A 19,275-nucleotide genomic window follows, 5' to 3' on the forward strand; every position below is an offset into this window, starting at 1 on the left:
ACCCAATAGAGCATCTTTGGGATGTGGTGGAACGGGAGCTTCGTGCCCTGGATGTGCATCCCACAAATCTCCATCAACTGCAAGATGCTATCCTATCAATATGGGCCAACATTTCTAAAGAATGCTTTCAGCACCTTGTTGAATCAATGCCATGTAGAATTAAGGAGTTCTGAAGGCGAAAGGGGGTCAAACACATTATTAGCATGGTGTTCCTAATAATCCTTTAGGTGAGTGTATATAGTGTATAGGCAATATGGTATCCCGCCTGTTTCTGGGTTGAGTTTTTATTAAGTTTTTATGCTGTTAGTTTTGCAATGTCTCCAGTTCGGTTTCCTGTGTTTGTGTTGTTCCAGTTCATCTTTGCATGGTTTTTGATTTGCCCTCATGTGTCACACCTGTGTCTAGTTAATTATCTTGTTTAGGCCCTAGTGTTTCTCTGAGTCCTAATTTTCAGTTGTAATTTGTCAGATTCTGTCTTACTATAGTGATTGTTATAGTGCGGTGAACGTTATCTAGATCATCAGCTTTCTGCCGATTCTGTAATTCCGGTCAAATAGAGACTATTTTTGCTTTAGGTCTATATATACCACTTCAATGGTTATTTATATATGTAAATATGCACTTTATTGACAAGACAAGGCGCTGTTGTGGGGAAAAAAATGTATAAAGAATACCAGTAACAGCGATAATTCTCCCTTCCGCCATGTTTAAAGTTTATGGTCCGCCCATCTTGGGAACTTTGGTATTAAAATGATCCCTGAACTTAGTTGAGAATACGACTTGTAAGGGTGTTCATGTCCCATTTTTAACAAGAAAGCTTGTATTTACGATAATTCCGGTAGCACAGGAATGCAACATTAACCACAGCAAGAACTAGAATATATTTAAAAATAGAATTATTATTTTGAAAAATATTACAGCATTAATATTATACAGCATTTTCAATGAACAACTGCATAGAAAACATATGAAATTGCACTGAAATTATTTCACCAAAATATTATTAACTAATAATATTATTAAACTAAAATTACAAAATAATTGTAATATAACAGTTAACAGTGTAACAGTTTTTCATGTGGATATCTAGTTAAACTAAGTGCCTCAAACACATAGTGCAGGAAAAAGGAGGTTCCCGTCATTCCTTCGTTATCAGAAATGGCAACAACTCTTGTCCAAGGTAAATTGGGTGTGCATGAACATAAACTTCCACAGTAGCTGTTGTTCTTAGCTTGCACATTGATTTAGAATGGCTAAAACCTTAGATTATCACCAAAACAGAAACGCCCTTTGATTGCCATACCAGGAGAAGAAGGGAAGTACATGCTTTGCTATTAGATATGGTCATCAAACATGATTGCATCATCAATAGAGAGATAAAAAGATTTTGCTACAGGTCATCTGTTCAACATTTCATTCATTCAAACATAAAACCTTCAATTGTCATGTGATGGTCATATAAAATATTGAATTAAAATATTTTCATTCCTCAATATCTGCTGGATTAAATTAAGTGTTTTTATTGACCTCCTTATGTTTCATTGAACACACTCATTAAAATCCCTTTGTTCCATTTATGGCCTTTACAAGCTGTGTAAATACATACTGTGTATAATGAAACACACCTTTCAGAGTTGTTTTTATAAGTAAAATGTGTTCACAAGTGTAAAACATGTAAAAGTGTTTGTCAGTATTAAAACGCGTGCTAAATTAATCAAGATGTGAAATGTCGTCGATAACAGGACAAAGTATTATATAACATCAGAGCCATTATACGCAAGATTGGGCATTTGTCAGGCAGTCATATTAAGATCCCAAACTATCCCGTTATGTACTATTTACTAAACTATTATTTGATACATATGCAGCTATCCAACTATTTTCTTTTGTTTGGAAAAATTCCTGCATGACCCCATCTCGCGTTTGCCACACAGATAACAACGAATGTTTTTCGAAGCTGAGCGTGTTCTCCGCAGCTATTCACACAACCAACCGATTGCTACCTCTGATCCAGACTTGGCAGGGAGTCCGTACCAGCATCTATTTTGGCTCGAGTCCTAATTGGTCTAAAAATACACGTATTGTCATTGATCAATTAATCTGTTAACACATACATTCTTTCTTTTCACAAATGTGTTTATGAAACAGTATTACACATCAAAGGGATGGAATTTCAAGGGTGCATTGTTTAGTCCTAGAATAGAGGTTTGTTTGTGAAGTGAAAAAAACTAAAGTTACATATCTCAAATCACGAGTTTGGGATTTCATCCCAGCCCTCACGAAGCACATCATAAAGTTGTTCAAGAAACTTTTTCAATTGTATCACACGCACCTGCAAAAATCAGACTGGATGTGCTCAGAGAGCAAATTAGTGAAATATCCTCATAATACCCTAAAGCTCAAACAGGTGTAGATCTATCCTCTTATGATCGACATAAAAAAAATGCTGTTTTTTTATTTTGTGAAGGATCAGACAAAGGAAGATGATAATTCCACTCTAAGGAATATTCAAGTCATTATCTTAATCAGACCATTGCATTCTTCTCAGAATTCAACTTTATCTGATATCACAAGGATGTTACTTCATATAGGATTTTTAAAGTGAATTTTAGGTGTTATTAGGTGGAATGATGATTGACGACAGCATTACGCGCTATGAGACAGCGTTGAATGACTGAAGGAAACAAGATGATTTTACAGTCTCACGGCATCTGTGAAAAGTTCTCCGGGGTCAAATAAAAAAAAATTAGAGGCTCTGCACAGCTGCCAAAAAGAAAAAAAATGTGACGACAATGCCTAGAAGAGGATTAGCTCGAAAAAGTTTTAGTCTGCTGAACTCTTGATGGATGCAGGTGCTACTGCTCACCTGAGATCTGTCACTGCCTTGAACTCCTCCAGTTCCTGTAACAGATTCCCAGAGCTCCCCAATTCCATTAAGAGTCCACAAACAACAGCACCATTCATCATGATTCACTAGTTTCCTGAGCATTTCACATATGTAGGTATTTTAGTGCACTGCACAATTTTTCCCTGAAGGATGAAATATTATATCAAAGTCTAGAGATGGCTAATCAGTTATCAGTTGTCCCGAAAAGTTCAAAAGACAAAGTTTGAAGTGCCATAAAGAATCACAATGAAGGAGCCAGAGAGAAGCCGTGCGAATAGCATGTGACCAACTAAGCATGAAGCCAGATGACGAGATTTGATTATTAGAGCATGAGTATACCAATGCTGCAGGATTCTGAACTCTAGATAAATAGTCTGCACTGAGGTACCGCTCAGCCCTTCGCTATACAGCGAGACCAATGGCATCTCCCAACAAGAAACAAGTTTGTCTCTCTCTCTCTCTCTAGCACATTCCCAAAGCAATTGACCTCAAGCTAGGTCCAAGAACTAATGCCAATACATTCCAAAAAAAAACCCACATTAATGAACAAAAGACCTGATATGGCATTATTAGAATATTATAAAAATGATTTGGGACATAATCACTTAAACAGGTATGATCTCCTCCATGCCAAGAGACTTTCATGGTTCTACTGAAAGTTGGAAAGGATCTTTAAGGAACTTGCTACTATTTTTTAAAATAGGCTCATTTTCCAACTCTCCTCGGGTTAAAAAGCTGAGTTTTACCGTTTTCGAATCCATTCAGCCGATCTCCAGGTCTGGCGGTAACACTTTAGCATAGCTTAGCATAGATCACTGAATCTAATTAGACCGTTAGCATCTCGCTCAAAATAATGACCAAAGAGTTTCGATATTTTACCTATTTAAAACTTGACTCCTATGTAATTACATCGTGTACTAATGGTGCGTTCACACCGGCCGCGAATTAAGTGTTTCGCGCGAGTGATTTACATCACTCAAATAGACATTCTGCGGCGTGATTTGCGCAAATGAGGCGGCGTGAATTGAGGGTTTGACGCGTGATTTGCGCAAATGGCGCGAATGGGGCAAGTTGAAAAATCTGAACTTTGGTGGATATTCGCACCGCGTTAACCAATTAGGAGCTTGCTCTAGTAGTGACAACAATGAGGAGACAATCATATGGTTTATATTAATCATATATTAATATCTGGTTCAGACAAGTGTGCATATGATTATCACAGTGATAAAATTAAATAACATGAAACACAACCCAGTCTCTTTTTGTTAAATGCAAGTTTATGTATGATCAATAATAAAAAAGTATAAGTAAAAGGTATAAGAAGCTAAACATGAAATAAAGCAAACAATTCAGTCAAACATTCAAAGTCAGTGCTAGTAGGCTACAAAGGTACCGTAAAGTTAAATAGCCTAAAAATAAAAAAGTAATGAAACTTCACTTTGCCCTCAGCCTAAACGATTTGCCTTATAGATCCATGAGACCAAAGATTGCCCGTTACATATTCACAAGACTAATTATAGCTAGAGACACCACAGAGACATCAGAGCCAGCAGCAAATGTCTGAAGGACTGGCCGAGGAAAGGCTGCTCTCGCCGGGGTTAACGAGCGCGGAGCGCCGCTGATCGCCTGGATCTCACAAGTCCGAAAACATCAGATAAAATGTTCAAATAGGCACTTTTTTTATAAATAAACCACAGATTTGGGCTTTAAACAACTACATTATCTACATTATTACTACGTTTTGTCACACATTAACAGTAGTATTTTTACAAAAAAGACATCAAGTGTGAACACAGCCCATGTCAAACCTTTTTCAACGAGACGAACCGCCTGGCAGAAGCCCCTCCCATGACGCGAATTAGCATCTGTTTTGAAGTAAATATCATGCGCGAATTAATTGAATGTCATGCGAGAATGAAGCGAATGTCACGATTCAATGAAGCAAGTAAACTCAAAATGTTCAAGTGTCCAACTACACACGAATAACGCAATTTTTTCGTGTCATTTGCGTCTGGTGTGAACGCACCATAAGACAGACGGAAAATTAAAAGTTGCGATTTTCTAGGCCAATATGGCTAGGAACTATACTCTCATTTCTGCGTAATAATCAAGGAACTTTGCTGCCATACCATGGGTGCAGCGGCGGAATGATATTATGCAGCGCCTGAAAATAGGCTAACTTCCGTCAACATAACCAACGTGACAACATGCTTGCACAGGGAGCGTGCCTTGTAACCATGGAGACATTTCTTTACACTGTGATTCCGAAGATATTTACTATTTACTTTGGTGCAGATCCTGAACCGTATCTATTTGAAACCGCAAAACACTGAAGATTAGGTTGTCACGTTGCAACTTTTCATTTTCCGTCGGTCTTAGTACACAATGTAACTAGTCAAGTTTTAAATAGGAGAAATATCGAAACTTTGGTAATTTTTTTGAGCGCGATGCTAACGGTCTAATCCGATTCAATTATCTATGCTAAGCTATGCTAAAAGTATTACCGCCAGACACGGAGATCGGCTAAATGGATTCGAAAACGGTAAAACTCAACTGTTTAAATCTAGGGGAGTTGGAAAATGAGCCTATTTTCAAAAATAGTGGCATGTTCCTTTAACTCTTGCAGCTGATTTTAGTTTGGCATATTAAAGACATTAATAATATACTCCAAAATGACACAGGATTGATCCAGTAAAACAGCTTTTCTTTAGCACAATTAAAGCAATGTTTGGTTCTTGAAAGAATCGTGTTTTCACTTAATCATTTCAGTGAACGATTCAATGACTCACTCATAAATACAAAGTCTTAAAGGGGTCATGAACTGTGAAATATTTTGATATATAAGAGGTCATCATACTGTAAGAATATCCTGTAAGTTTCAGATCTGAAAACTTCCTTGTTAGTCCAAAAAACGGCTTTTATTGTAACCAATCCCAGCGAACGACTCGTTGTGGAATATGCCTAATAGGTGAAAGACCGCCTCTGCAGAAGAAAATCAACACCTACTTCATCATCACAACTTTCAAACTGCCCACTGGTGTGTTAGTAAAATGACGAGGAGAGAGAAACAGGATCACTACACAAAAAATAACATTACCTTCCAAAGGATCCTAATGCTAGGAATGTGGTTATTTATTTTCAACAACATGAATGTCTCAGTTGAACATTATTTATTTGTATTCTGTACATTTCACTGTGGATTCTTTGGTAAATCAGTCAGCAAGTTCAGCGCAGGCTTTGCAAACAGACGTTTTATGGACTCGACAGTAATGCAAACAACATGTAAGTATCTGTGTTCATTCTAATGCATGATCTGTGTGACCAGTGATCTCTGATATGTAATGATTCATGTACAGTCAGATGTTCTTTGTCTATGTGTTAGTAAATCAAACCAGTGGCTAAATTGTCAACATTACATTATTTCTTTTAGTAGGATGAAAATAATGCAATCGCTGGAGCTGTCAATTACACAGATTATCAGTTCTGGACTCAATGAAAAAAATCATTGAATCCCGAGTTGTCGAAAAACAGTATGTGAAAAGTATGTCCGAATGAATAGAATTCACTGTGTTCATAAAACAAAAAGTAGGCAAAAAATACACAGATGACCTACTACTTCTGGTGGGATTGTAAAGTGTGCATCCGATGCCTATTCCATGAGGAAGCTAGATAATTTACTTTATAAAGTTTTAAATATGGATATTTTTCTTATACAAACGCATCGCTTCGCTTCAGAAGGCCTTTATTAACCCTCCGGAGCCGTGTGGAGCAGTTATATGATGGATAGATGCACTTTTATGGACTTCAAAAACGAATTCACTGCCATTATAATGCTTGGAAGAGCCAGGACTTTTTCAATATAACTCTGATTGTATTAGTCTGAAAGAAGAATGTCATATACAACATGACTTGAGGGTGAGTAAATAATGGGCTAATTTTCACTTTTGGGTGAACTAACCCTTTAAGTATATTTCTGAGAAGTATATAAAAAGTAGACTTTGTTATTTTTAGCTTAAAAGAAGTATAACACTTGTATAATCTCCTTTTTCGTAAGGGAGGCATGAAAACACTGCAGGACCCAGAACTGTGGGGAAACAGGTGTGGGGAACATAATTAACAACCATAGAAACAAACTAGTGGCGGATAAAGGAGAACAAAGAAAACAGGAACTAGAATTAAACCAAACGAGAAGATACACATGGAACGCAGACAGTAACTTTTTTTGTTCCTGAATGAATCAGTTTTTTAAAAGAAACGATTGAATGAATGATTCACTCATAAAGATGGTTACTTGTCATCACCTACTGGTCACTCTTAGAATGCTGCTCAACTAAAGAATAAAGCAATAACCAAAGTTTTTTTCTACAGATCACAATTTGCTATGAGTACTCGCATCATAACAAGAACATATCTGAGTTCAGGATGTTTTTAGAACAGTGACAATTGTAGTAGTAAACTGAGGAAGTGACAAGCCTTCAGTGAGCGGATGGTAGAGGGACATTTGAGGTAGGACAAAGTTAGTCTGGGAACTGTGGAATCATGGGAAACTGAGGGCTAGAGCATGAGCAAAATCTAGGGTGAAGAAATAGGTCACTTGCCTGGGAGACTTAAGAGGGAACACGGTTCATTTGAGTGCCACATTGTTTCTCAATGAGAATGATGGCCTATGACTTCAGTGACAGTTTTATCCGGTAAAATATTTTGTCCCTCACGTTTTGTAGACAAAATATGCCTCATGTGCCAGTCTGCATTTTTTGGTGTGCATTTACTTGGTTGTTATTTTTGCCATGCAAGTCAAGCCTGCATCTGATCTTTAGCCAAGAAATGGTCATCATTGTCTTTCCCAGGCAGGACAGCAAAATACTGCAGTTGGTTGCCAACCTAATATCTGAACCGATAAATCTCTATCACTGAAAAACAATCTAATAAACAGCATCAACATGAGCTGATTTAGGTTTACATTTAGGACTGTGGGGTTTCAGCTGCATCCATTATATCCTTTGACTGCTTTTAACAGTAATCTTACATAGTCGTAATATTGTAAATGTAATGTTACAAATAAACTAAACTTGCAACCTAGTGTCTTCAAAATCTTTTGAAGTTTTGTGCTGTACATCAGTCTAAAGTCCCTTAAGATGAATTAAGGAAACTGACTTTGCACCAATTTACATTTGTTTTTCTGAATTACTGAGTGCCATTGTATTCTCACTGCAGCCATTAGTCCTGAGTTCCCAAACTAATTTTTTCAAGTTTTAGACTGCCTTTTGTCCAAATGAAATAATAACAAAACCAAACACTGTTCGGCTGAAGAAACAAATTACACTAAATCTTTGAATTGAATAAAAAGAAAACACACTTGATAATTCAATCCATCAGCAGTCCTCAATCAGAACTCTGTGGGAAAGTAATTCCTCCTCACTGTAAACATCTTATCCTCTCAGCACAAAACTTTGTCAATGATGAATTATGATCTGTTTTCAAGAGCTCGGTTAATAAAACAGGAACGTGACCTCCTCAACAGAGGACTATTCACAACCACGGGAGCCCTGACCCCTCCCAATCAGAGAGTGTAGGGAGGTTTTAAATTTTATGTCAACTATGTTTTGATATTTTTTTACTGCACATATTGGCTTTTCCACTTATAACACATTAATCAGTTCACTGTTTAATCTTCTAACTGTGTAATGGTTACACTGACCTCTGCTGACAGCTGAAGAGAAACAACCATTTGGCTCTCACAAATATCCTACAGTAAATCATAAAGACAAATGAACACTCTTTCAATAAAATAAAAATATGAAATACCTTAGAGTAAATCATAAAGAGAAGTGAACATAATAATATTAAATCTCTTTATGATTTACTCTAAGGTAAGTGAACACTAAGACTTCTTTCAATACAAATGAAAAATAATGATAGCCTAATAATAAATTATCCAAGGAACTTTTCATGTGCTTTCAATGACACATTTGCGGTCTTAGACAATTATTAAATATGAAGCCTGTTTTATTTTAAACTGCACTTCAGTTGATTTGTTGCAGCGTATTAGAAAAAAATGAGAGAAAAGCACTGTTGAAAAGGAGAGACCATAAAGGGAATAAAACACATAAAATACTATACCCAACGATTTTCAGGAACATTAGATGGTGTTCATGTCTACATGTAAGGAAGCCTCAAAAATGTATTATCTCCAAAGGGGGCTATAAATATAAAAATCCATGAATTTCCATGCTCAGCATAGTGATCATCAACAAAACATGGCCTTTCTGATTATAGCGAATGCAAGGTCGTGGGTTTTATCCATTCATAAACTGATATAAAGTAGGCTATATATCTTGAATGCAATTTAACTTCATTTTGGAGTGCTCACATGTGCATAAAAATAAATAAGGAAAATTGGTTGTCCATTGGAGGCTACCTTTCAAAACACCGGGACTGGACAAATACTAAAATATTTGCCCAATGTTGGACAACGTTTCTTGTTTATTGCAAGTACTTGAGAAAACGAGTGTGTGAACAACACTCGAACTTTGCTTAGATGGTAGGTGTTTAACGGTACTTTATGATTAAACTCGTGTATGGGTGCTTGACGCGCCATGAGAATAGGCGGCAGTATCGAGTCTTTCATTGGTGATGTATTCAAATGATAATCGTCGAGAGACCTTTCTTATTCCGGGTCGTCCTGTTGTTATGCTAACTAGTGGAAAACAAGCTTAAGAGCGTCAGGTAATAAATACAGCGTTCTTTGAGGTTTAGGAAACAGTGTAGAAAAATACCACGACAGGATGCAAAGACCACAGTTTCGCCATCCCCGCCAGGGCTCGGGTCCACGGGCAGCAGGCTTCCGCAGCCCGCCTCCAGCTTACGACAGGACAGGGAGTATGTTTCCATCGCCTCCGTGGGCATTTTCAACCCCACCGCCGCCGCCGTTTGGACCGAGATTTGGACAGTGTTCTCCCAATACCCCACCGAGAGAGTTTGGTGGTAATAGAGGCGGCGGCGGTGGGAAACATTATAACAGTCAGTCTCCGAGTCACACACCGCACAGATCGAACGCCAGTCCCCGAGGCGCACCGTTCAGACGCTCGCCGTATGAGAGTCCCGGCCGACATTCTGGATATCAGGTAGTTCATTCGCGTTCAGGACCAAATAATAATGCGCGCTTTCAATTCTTAAACTGTTTTATGTGCTTGAATTTCGCCTCTTTGCAGCACTATGCTGCTCTGATCCGAATTAATTTCTGCGAATTATGTGCGTTTATATTTTGTTGTTGGCTAGGACAATAATACAACTTCTGGTTAAATGTGGTCGTTTTAACGTCTTTCTGCATGATAATTTTCTCCTGAAGGGTTCACCACGGACATCCACACCGTTTGGGTCAGCGCATGGCAGGGAGAGAGGGACAAATGATATGGAAAAGTTTTACAAACCATCAATGCTCCAAGATCCCTGGGCTGACCTACAGCCTATCTCAGTCACACAAAACCAGTCTAAATGCAACTCCAAACAAACCAATACAAGCAGACAAGGGAGGTACTACAATTAAAATGCAGTACATTTCTCTAACTTCAGTGAGAGGCAAAAGTCACTGAACAGTCCTTTTTATTTAGTGCAGCTGTAGCGCACTAAAATTTTAAAGTCAAATGGAGCCAGCCGAAAACACATGGACCTGAGACAGGATTCACCAGCAATAATTCTTGAGAAACTGACTCCACAACATTTTAAAAAAAATCATATGTACTTTCTTGTATAAAGAGACCTTCTTTTACTTTTATATCTGCACTTCAACGACAGGATCATAAAAATGGGGTACTTTTGTAACTGGCAGCCTATTATTGAAAGTAGTTTGCATTTCGGGCCCACTCCAATGGAGTTTGCAAATCTTTCATTGAATTCAGAGGAATATGTCTTCAAGCTCAAAATGCAGTCTAACAAAAGAGATGTCTGATCAACACATCCATCTACCTCTCAGTATTGACTGTGTGCTGTTAACTAGGTCAGGTCAAGTATTTGTAAGTTTGGCTCCCTCCCTAATTTTCTATGGACTTTTTTGTTTGTTTGTTTTTTTTGGTTTTATTACAATCTATGGCAGTTTCTTTTCTGTATATTAAAAAAAATGATCTGATAACAAACATTGTCATTATAAACGGCCCACAAAGGACCACTGTTGAATTATAAGCATAATAATTTAATTATAATTTGCAATGCAATACAGTCCTTGTCAAACAAACAAACATTGGAATTGAATATCTGTTACGCTTTTCTTATTGATTACTAAAAACATGTTTAATATCTTCAAAGTTAATTTTACCATGGATTTTCAAATATACTGTAGATAAAACAACATTACTACACATCTCTGGAAGTTGTAATTCAGTCTTTTTGTAATTATCACATTTTTTGCTGTAGGATATAACATACGAATCTCATGTTAGATGTCTACAAAAATAGATTTTATTAATGTAACAGAAACAACATTTTACATTGTGAAGTTCAGTATGCTCAAGTGTTTGCTTTTCATTTTCATTCGACATATCACCAGAATTACAGTTGTAATATTACATTAGTGCTGTCAGTTTTTTTGTCTTGGTTCTTAGCTAGTTATTTTGATAATGCTTATAATTTGGCCTTGCCATATTTATCATTCAAATTCCTGCATGAGACGCCCAAAATACAGAATAAAATTAAGACTTTTCATCATAGTGTACAAGAAAGACTCAAACAATAGATGATTATATTAAAACATCTTGTATTGTAAACATTTAGCACTCAAAGTCAGTCACTCTTTAAAGTAATGAAGGGTTTCTTGAGGCGTCCGCCATTGAAATGTCAGCATCATTGCCCCATGGCACACTTACCACACAAACAGACCAATCGAGAGCTTTGTTGAAAGGGTATCAACCCACTATATAAAACTGAGGGAACAAAAATTTAGCAAAAGCCACAGTGCACACACAGGTTTGGGTGAAGACAGTGGCAGAGTTAACATTTTAAAGCAGTGTTTTAGCTGCAAAAGAACAATATTTGGTAGATGCCAGAATAATGTGGAAATAAACGGTCAACCTCACATTTATTTACACATGGATGTGCTTATTCAAAACCATTCATCAAACGGTTTTCATTTACTCATATCTTCAGAGTAGCCACCAAATGTCTGAAATGCAGATCATGTCCAGCCCTTTTAGAGTATGATTTCGCAATATTCTCTTACCCTAAAAATAACTAAAATCCAGAAAATTTTAATTTTCAATAGAAAATATAATTACACAGGATAAAAGTAGCAAGAACATTTAAATTGCATATAAGTTCTAATAAAGTACACATTTCAGTCTGTAATAAACCATTCCAACCCGTTTTCACAGTAAAGTCGACTCAAGCTAGATGACGCTCTCATTTTTAAATAGCAAAATTCATGTTACTTGGGACCCCTAGATAGCACAAATCAAACAGGGATGAGTGAAAAGGCCCTTTTGACTACAAACAGTTTATGTATGAGATTAGTTTATGTTAAGTCACATATTTGAAACGAGTTTGATGCACTAAAATGAAATAAAGGACAGTGCCAAATGTTCTGAAATGCATGGCCTTTTACACTCAAAAAGTGTCTGAATTCAAACAAAGGTTTTGGTAAAATGGCCGATTAAACTTTTTTTTTGATATTTAGCTGTTTTAAATCATTTGCATATTGTCTTAGGAAGTATTTAGCCATGGCAAAGATATATTAGCTGTAATTTTCTTTTAGATAGGTTCCTAAAAGCATTCATGCAGCTTAACACCCATTTTTGTATACTCTAACATTAAGGCTTTACTTTAGGAAGTAAAACAGAACATGAGGTTTAAATCCTTAAAACACACTGAACTCAATAACAAATAATAATGTAACAAATAGCTTGGAGTAGTATTATTTTCCCTACAGTGTTAGTTTTCAGCACTCAATGTATTCACATTCAACTAAAGTGAACAGAATCTAGTTACAAGTTAAAATCATTGTAGTAGTCTGTTATGGGGTGCTTGAGCTGAGAAATGTTCTTATCTGATATGTCAGACCTTTGACACCATTTGTCATTTTAATGCATATCTGATATTCTGTCCTCTTATACCTATTGAGAAATGACAATGAGAAGAACCAGACACAGACTGTAGACTAAATGTGTTTTTACGAGATGATCTCCAGCAGTCGACTGGAGGGTGATGAAACTTGATGGATTTTTTTTTTTGGGAAGCAGTGGAAGGGTAGAGAAGAGATGTTTGCATTATAGTGCGACTCGGTTGTTATAAAATGCAACATCTTTCTCTAATTCTCTTTGCCAAACTTTTGCTCTTCTTTTTTCCATTTTTCTCTTTGCCATCTTCCATTTTTCTGGCTCTGATCTCACGCATGAGATCAAAAAACACCTGGAGGAATTATGAAGTTTGTATGAATGTAATATTGGAGGGAAAAAAATCCTCTTCAGTTCTGCTGACATCAATTCATTCTTTTTATTAAAGTGATAGTCCACCCAAATGTGGACCCTTATGACATCCAAACCTGTATGTCTGACTGACTTTCTTCTGTGGATCACAAGAATATTTTGAAGCGTTTTTTTGTCTATACAATAAAAGTCAATTGGAGCCAATTTGAACATTCTTCAAAGTACCTTCTTTTATTTTCCGCAGAAGAAAGTCATACAGGTTTCAAACGACGGTTAGCATTTTTGGATGAACTATCTCTTTAAAGGATTAGTTCACTTCAAAATGAAAATGTCCTGATAATTTACTCGCCCCCATCTCATTCAAGATGTTCATGTCTTTCTTCTGTCAAAGTTTTTTGAGGAAAACATTCCAAGATTTTTCTTAACATAATGGACTTCAATGGCCGGTCCAAATCAATGAAGTTTCAAAGAGCTTCGAATGGCTTAAAAGGGATCTGTGCGATCCCAGCAGAGGAAGAGGGTCTTATCTAGCAAAACCATTGGTCATTTTATAATAAAAATAAACATTTATATACTTTTTAACCTAAATTGCTCATCTTGCGCTGCTCTGCGACGTGCCACGGATTGCGCAATCACGTCGGAAAGGTCACGCTAGATGTTAGCGGAAGTACTGTCCCCCAGAGTCCTGCACGGGTGCGGGTACCCGACGGGTGACCTGCTAATATTGCTGAAATGGGTGAAAAACATCCTACTGTGTTGGGTGCGGGTCGGGTCGGACAAGGGAGAAACACGGGTTTTAAACAGGCACGTGCAAACGAATATATATATAAAAATATATGCATGTATATTGTAGATGTGTTCCTAAAAAATATATGCATACTTGCCTGTATTTCAAGTTGATAAAATAATTTAAAATCCATATCAGTTTATTTTATCAGTTTATACTTCTCCCAGAAGAATCACAACCGCACGCGATCCGGAGGAGTTGGAGAAAAGATAGCCGCAAATGTGGAACTTCATCGCTGAGGAAGCACGCAGATAACTGTGGTAACAAACCAAGCACAAGCAGTTCTATCGAACAGTATTTTTATGTTTACTGAGTTTGGTCTCTTAATAATACTGTCTTAGTAGCCTACATTAAGCCACGTTAAGCATTTTCTTATAATGGTTTTCTATCGGAGGAAAACGCTTAACGTGTAATTAAACGCGTTGGGTTCATATTCTGGGCTCATCTGATTTTTTTGTACATAGTATAGGCCTATATTATTATGTTTACTGAGTTTGGTCTCTTAATAACAGTCTACATTAAGCCACGTTAAGCGTTTTAGAATGTCCCGGCTGAAGTTGTCCTTGTGTTAATGGTCGTGTAATAACTTCTTTAGGCTGGCAATAAACATTTTTGTAAGTGTGTCTATAATGTGATATGCTAAACTGATTTTGCTGCGGGTCGGGTGCGGATTTTATTTAGTGCTGTTGTCGGAAAACGGGTCTGATGCGGTTTTCTGCGGGTGCGGGTTTACAAAATCGGACCCGTGCAGGTCTGCTGCTCCCATGTTTACAAAGCACACATACGAAGACTAATACAAACATTTAGCAAAAAAACAATGATGTTGGACGATTTTGAAGTTGGAGAGTTTTTTTTTGTAAAGGGCATTTGTAATGGTCTTCGCACGTTCGCTTGGGCACTATTAATGGACTAAGTCCATTATGAGGACTAAGTCCATTATGAGAAGAAAAATTGTGGAATGTTTTCCTCAAAAAAAAAAAAAGAATTTCTTTTCGATTAAAGAAAGACATGAACATCTTGGATGAGATGGGGGTGAGTAAAATATCAGGAAATTTCCATTTTAAAGTGAACTAATCCTTTAAGCATCACATGTTATGGTTGCCAAATCAGGCCTACCTTATCTACGTTGGCACGGGTTTTGGCAGAAGTCTCGACATAGCTGACTGCCCACTGCTCCGCTCTAGCCTTGGCCTCCTCCAACCCGACTTGCCGTCGGTCCTCCAAGTCCGACTTATTTCCCACCAGCAGGAAAGGTACGTTGTCCTCTTCCTTCACCCGAAGGATCTGTTCTCTGAAGTTTAGAGATAAAATGAGAAAACTTTGACTAGTATTATGTCAATCATCAGTTTCAAAGTCGTCTCTCTACCTGAAATCAGCAGTTGCAGCAAAGGATTCAGATTCTGTAATGGAGAACACGCATAGAAATCCCTCTCCGCTGCGGAAGTAGTTGTCCCGAATGGCAGCATAGTCCTCTTGTCCTGCCGTGTCGAGGATGTCGATTTGGACCTCCTCTCCATCCAGAACCACCTTTTTTCTGTAGCTGTCAGCTTTAGTGGGCTCATAGTCTTCCACAAACTTGAAAGAGATCAGCATAATTAACATTAATTTACACACAAACAATGTGAAATTCCAAAATATTAAGTCTTACCTCATCATACATGAATTGCAGTGTTAGTGCTGACTTGCCCACGCCGCCACTGCCCACCATTATCACTTTGTGAAGGGCCAAAGCGTTCCTGTTAGCAGCCATGGCTTCAAGCAATGGGACAGGCAGCAGTGCAGTGATGAAGTAGTGAAAAGTCAGAGGTAGATTGGTATTAAGGGAACTCTAGAAGGAAGGTCTTTGAGAAGAACACAGCAGATGTTAAAGCTTGTGTAGCTGGTTTAATGATGCAAGACTGGCATTTAATAATATATATAACTGCACCCTTTCAAGTCAGTCAAACATGTTTGGGCTGATACTTATGAATACTCAGCTTTCTCCTGTTCCCATCATTCACCCTGTCTGCAATGATGAAAACACAGGCCTACTTTCTTTTCCGTCCTCTGAGAAAATGCTAAAACAATGAGGCTTCTCATTAAGGCTAGCATAGCATTTGTCGGTTCCCTTCCTAACTGACACTGACGTCAATGCTCACTCAGACTCCCTTAAAGGATTGTCAGTAGTTAAAGGGATGGTTCACCCAAGTCATTTATATACCTTTAAGTTGTTTCAAACCTGTATGGGTTACTTTTTCTTCTGCATGTGGAACATAAAAATATATATATATTGGAGAATGTTGGTAACCAAACAGTTTTGGTGAACATTGACTCACTATATATATATTATACTATATATAATCTTTTTTCACAGAATATAGAAAGTTATAAAATGTGAGCAAATGATGACAGATTTTTGTTTTTAGGTGAACCATCCCTTTAAATCTTCCTAACAAATGTACATCCATGTGGAATCAGCAGCTTCCATGTAGCCAAGTAAATGCAATTTTAACTTTAAAAACACAGATTAGCCTCAAGGTCAGCCAACTATCCAGATTGTGAGACTATAGGTCATAGGTGTAATCTGATAGTATGAAATAATAATATACAAAAAAAAAAATCCTCTTTGACAACCTGAAATCATAGGCGGAGTCACTAGACAATAATATAGGATTACCGCTATTGACTCAAGTGCAGACTGCTAACTACAGCAGTTATTTAAGGTTTACTCAGTTTACACAGCTCATCTGTGGTGTATATGGAGAGGGTGTGGCTAATGGTAAACTACATGATGCATACAGTACAGTTGATTGCTTTCACAATTCACATGATTGACTCCACATTAACAACTTGTTGGTACAAAGAGTGAGGGGAAAAAAGAATGGAAAATTCAAATGAGCACTTGACTAATGGGGCATCACATTTCTATAAAGGTGCATCAGTAGGCTTTTGTTTGTGGCCCTGCCTCATTTTAATAAAAGACAAGAATGTTACCAGGTTGCAATGTAAGGACTGGCAATAAAGGAGTAAATGGGTTATTGACGTGACAGGGCATTTTCACTGTCACACAAGATAAAAATGAATATAATTTGTATTGTCATCATTTAAAAGGCAGTAAATGGTTAAACATGTCCTTGTCTTACATGGACTTGTTTATATAAAAACTGCTTTGTCTTTAGATTTTTAGCTAAATCTCAAAATTGTCTCAAGCATGGTTCAATAAATTACAACTTTTATAAATTATAAAGAAAAGCATACGAATGTTAACAAATACCTCAGGTACAATTTTACATGTGTGTATTTAAGTAAATGGCAATATTTTTTTTTCTCAATCCATATATTTCTAAAAGCGTAGGAACTTGATACATTTTGTCACTGAAAACCATGTCCTCCGTGACACCATATACTGATTTTAAATCGGGCAATTCCACTGACAATTCTAATTAGTTGATGGACCCCATTCAAGGTAATGTTACAAAGCCCATGATGTGCACATGGTAAGATGTATCAGAATTGTTCACATTTTTTATTTTTTTTTGGAACTGCTATAAAAGTATTAAGTGTTGTTGTCCTTTGGTGAGACACCCCTATATTCACACCATAGGACAGATTTCAGTAAAAATGTTTGAAAATAATGAAAGAATTGAAAAAAAAAGTTAGTGACCCCTTATATTTTCTCCACACTACATAACAATATGCATTTTCTTCAAAATGTGTGCTTTACAAACAAACAAAAATACATTTTTACTGCTTATTTGTTAACTACCCAAATATTTATTGGCCAAAGACTACAGGTTGGTGAATATTTCAATGCGGTGTTGATGAAAAGGTCTTTGGTTAATTCGTACAGATATAGCACTGTCAGAGAAAGTAAGTTAGAGCACCTTATCAAAGGATATCGTTTGATTCAAAATTAAAATTTCTGTCATAACGTTTTTACTCGTTAGCATATGGCGTACTGATGGACAGATAGATGCTAAAAGTATCTTACTACTCCAAGGAACTCCTTTACGGGGTAACTTAGATAAGGCACAGACATAATTTACAAGTTACAACGGCTACATCACCTGCTTCATTGACGCTCGACGTGCACGTGACAGTTGTGATGTAGTAGGTGTACTTTTAAAATCACAGTTTATACAGTGATCGGGCTGAGTGGACTATTTCTGACAAATAAACTGTGATGCATTCCTCAACAATTAAACAACGACTTGCAATTCAAGTGCGTGATATTTGACACCTGTTCCGCCTGTACAGTCGTTAACAGGAAAACAAGACTCGCTTGAATTGACGTTAATTCACTCAATAGCCACAAGTGAGAAAATTATTCCAATGGCCTGTGTCCCATCATTTAAAAGGGGGATACCGTCAACATTTATTCAAAAAAGTGCTCATTGTTAGAGCTAATGACTGCTGCTGAGCTAGCAAGCTAACTCAATTATTTCGAAATGACACTCACGAGGGGTTGCTGTAGTGCGCGAGCTCTTCGATGTAAAATCACGAGTGATTTTCCTGTTATATTTAAATACTGACAGCGCGCTAAATGCCACTTCCGTGTTTAAGGGAGGATTTCGTTTTAGCACTCCATAGCTAACAGGGAACCCGTACAGCCTTAGTACGTGGTGGTCTATTAAACCATCTAACAAATTAAACGAATGGCAGTCTTTAAATGCAATAAAAGTTCTAGAAAAAAGTGTGTAGAAACCAGATACTTACCAAATGAACATGAACTCGCGTGTTTGAAGTCTTGTTAGCTTTGCTGCTGCGGGCAGATTTGTTTTGCTTCAGTGCATGACTCAGAAGGGAGCAGCTCTGCTGTCAGCTTCGGTTGACTGGGCTTGGTCTTTTTCACGGACTACCAGGTTACTTCTGAATTGCAAGAAGAAAAAAAGTATTAATATGCTAAGACCTGCATGTAACGTTACGCCACGTAACTCGATGGGGTTAGGTCTCCGTCATAGGTTTTACTTTTCAAAACAAAACAATTTTAGTTTTATTTATTGCAGCCTTAAACTTTTTGTATCTCAATTGTCTTGTCTAATATACGTCTACAGTTTCGACTGTACAGAGATGCAAACTACCATGTTATGTATTGCGACGTCATCACAAGAATATTGTCCATGTTGTCCGCCTAGAGGTCTCCTGGATAACTGTAGCCTACATCACTGCCAGGAAGAGAGGATACATACTTTTTAATAGGCACGGGTAGC

The 19,275-nt window shown here is 37.3% G+C and overlaps 2 protein-coding genes across 3 annotated transcripts; one reads left to right on the forward strand and one right to left on the reverse strand.

Moving 5' to 3' along the window:
* The first annotated feature begins 9,573 nt into the window (after nucleotides 1-9,573).
* On the forward strand, nucleotides 9,574-11,346 carry mplkip (M-phase specific PLK1 interacting protein). Its single transcript, XM_079819123.1, has 2 exons — nucleotides 9,574-10,011; nucleotides 10,236-11,346. The coding sequence occupies exons 1-2, from the start codon at nucleotides 9,673-9,675 to the stop codon at nucleotides 10,431-10,433; spliced, it is 537 nt and encodes a 178-aa protein (XP_079675249.1). The 5' UTR covers nucleotides 9,574-9,672; the 3' UTR covers nucleotides 10,434-11,346.
* Nucleotides 11,321-19,235, reverse strand: ralab (v-ral simian leukemia viral oncogene homolog Ab (ras related)). 2 transcript variants are annotated; one of them, XM_079819122.1, is made up of 6 exons: nucleotides 19,147-19,235; nucleotides 18,782-18,934; nucleotides 15,735-15,927; nucleotides 15,453-15,661; nucleotides 15,203-15,377; nucleotides 11,321-13,282 (listed from the first exon to the last, which is right to left on the reverse strand). In XM_079819122.1, the coding sequence occupies exons 3-6, from the start codon at nucleotides 15,834-15,836 to the stop codon at nucleotides 13,160-13,162; spliced, it is 609 nt and encodes a 202-aa protein (XP_079675248.1). In that variant the 5' UTR covers nucleotides 15,837-15,927; nucleotides 18,782-18,934; nucleotides 19,147-19,235; the 3' UTR covers nucleotides 11,321-13,159. The 2 variants fall into 2 exon arrangements, with proteins under 2 accessions (XP_079675248.1, XP_079675247.1); XM_079819121.1 differs by having other exon boundaries at nucleotides 18,782-19,194.
* Between the last annotated feature and the right edge of the window lie 40 nt (nucleotides 19,236-19,275).

Source organism: Gobio gobio, assembly GCF_949357685.1.
Source record: "Gobio gobio genome assembly, chromosome: 6".
Taxonomy (NCBI): Eukaryota; Metazoa; Chordata; class Actinopteri; order Cypriniformes; family Gobionidae; genus Gobio; species Gobio gobio.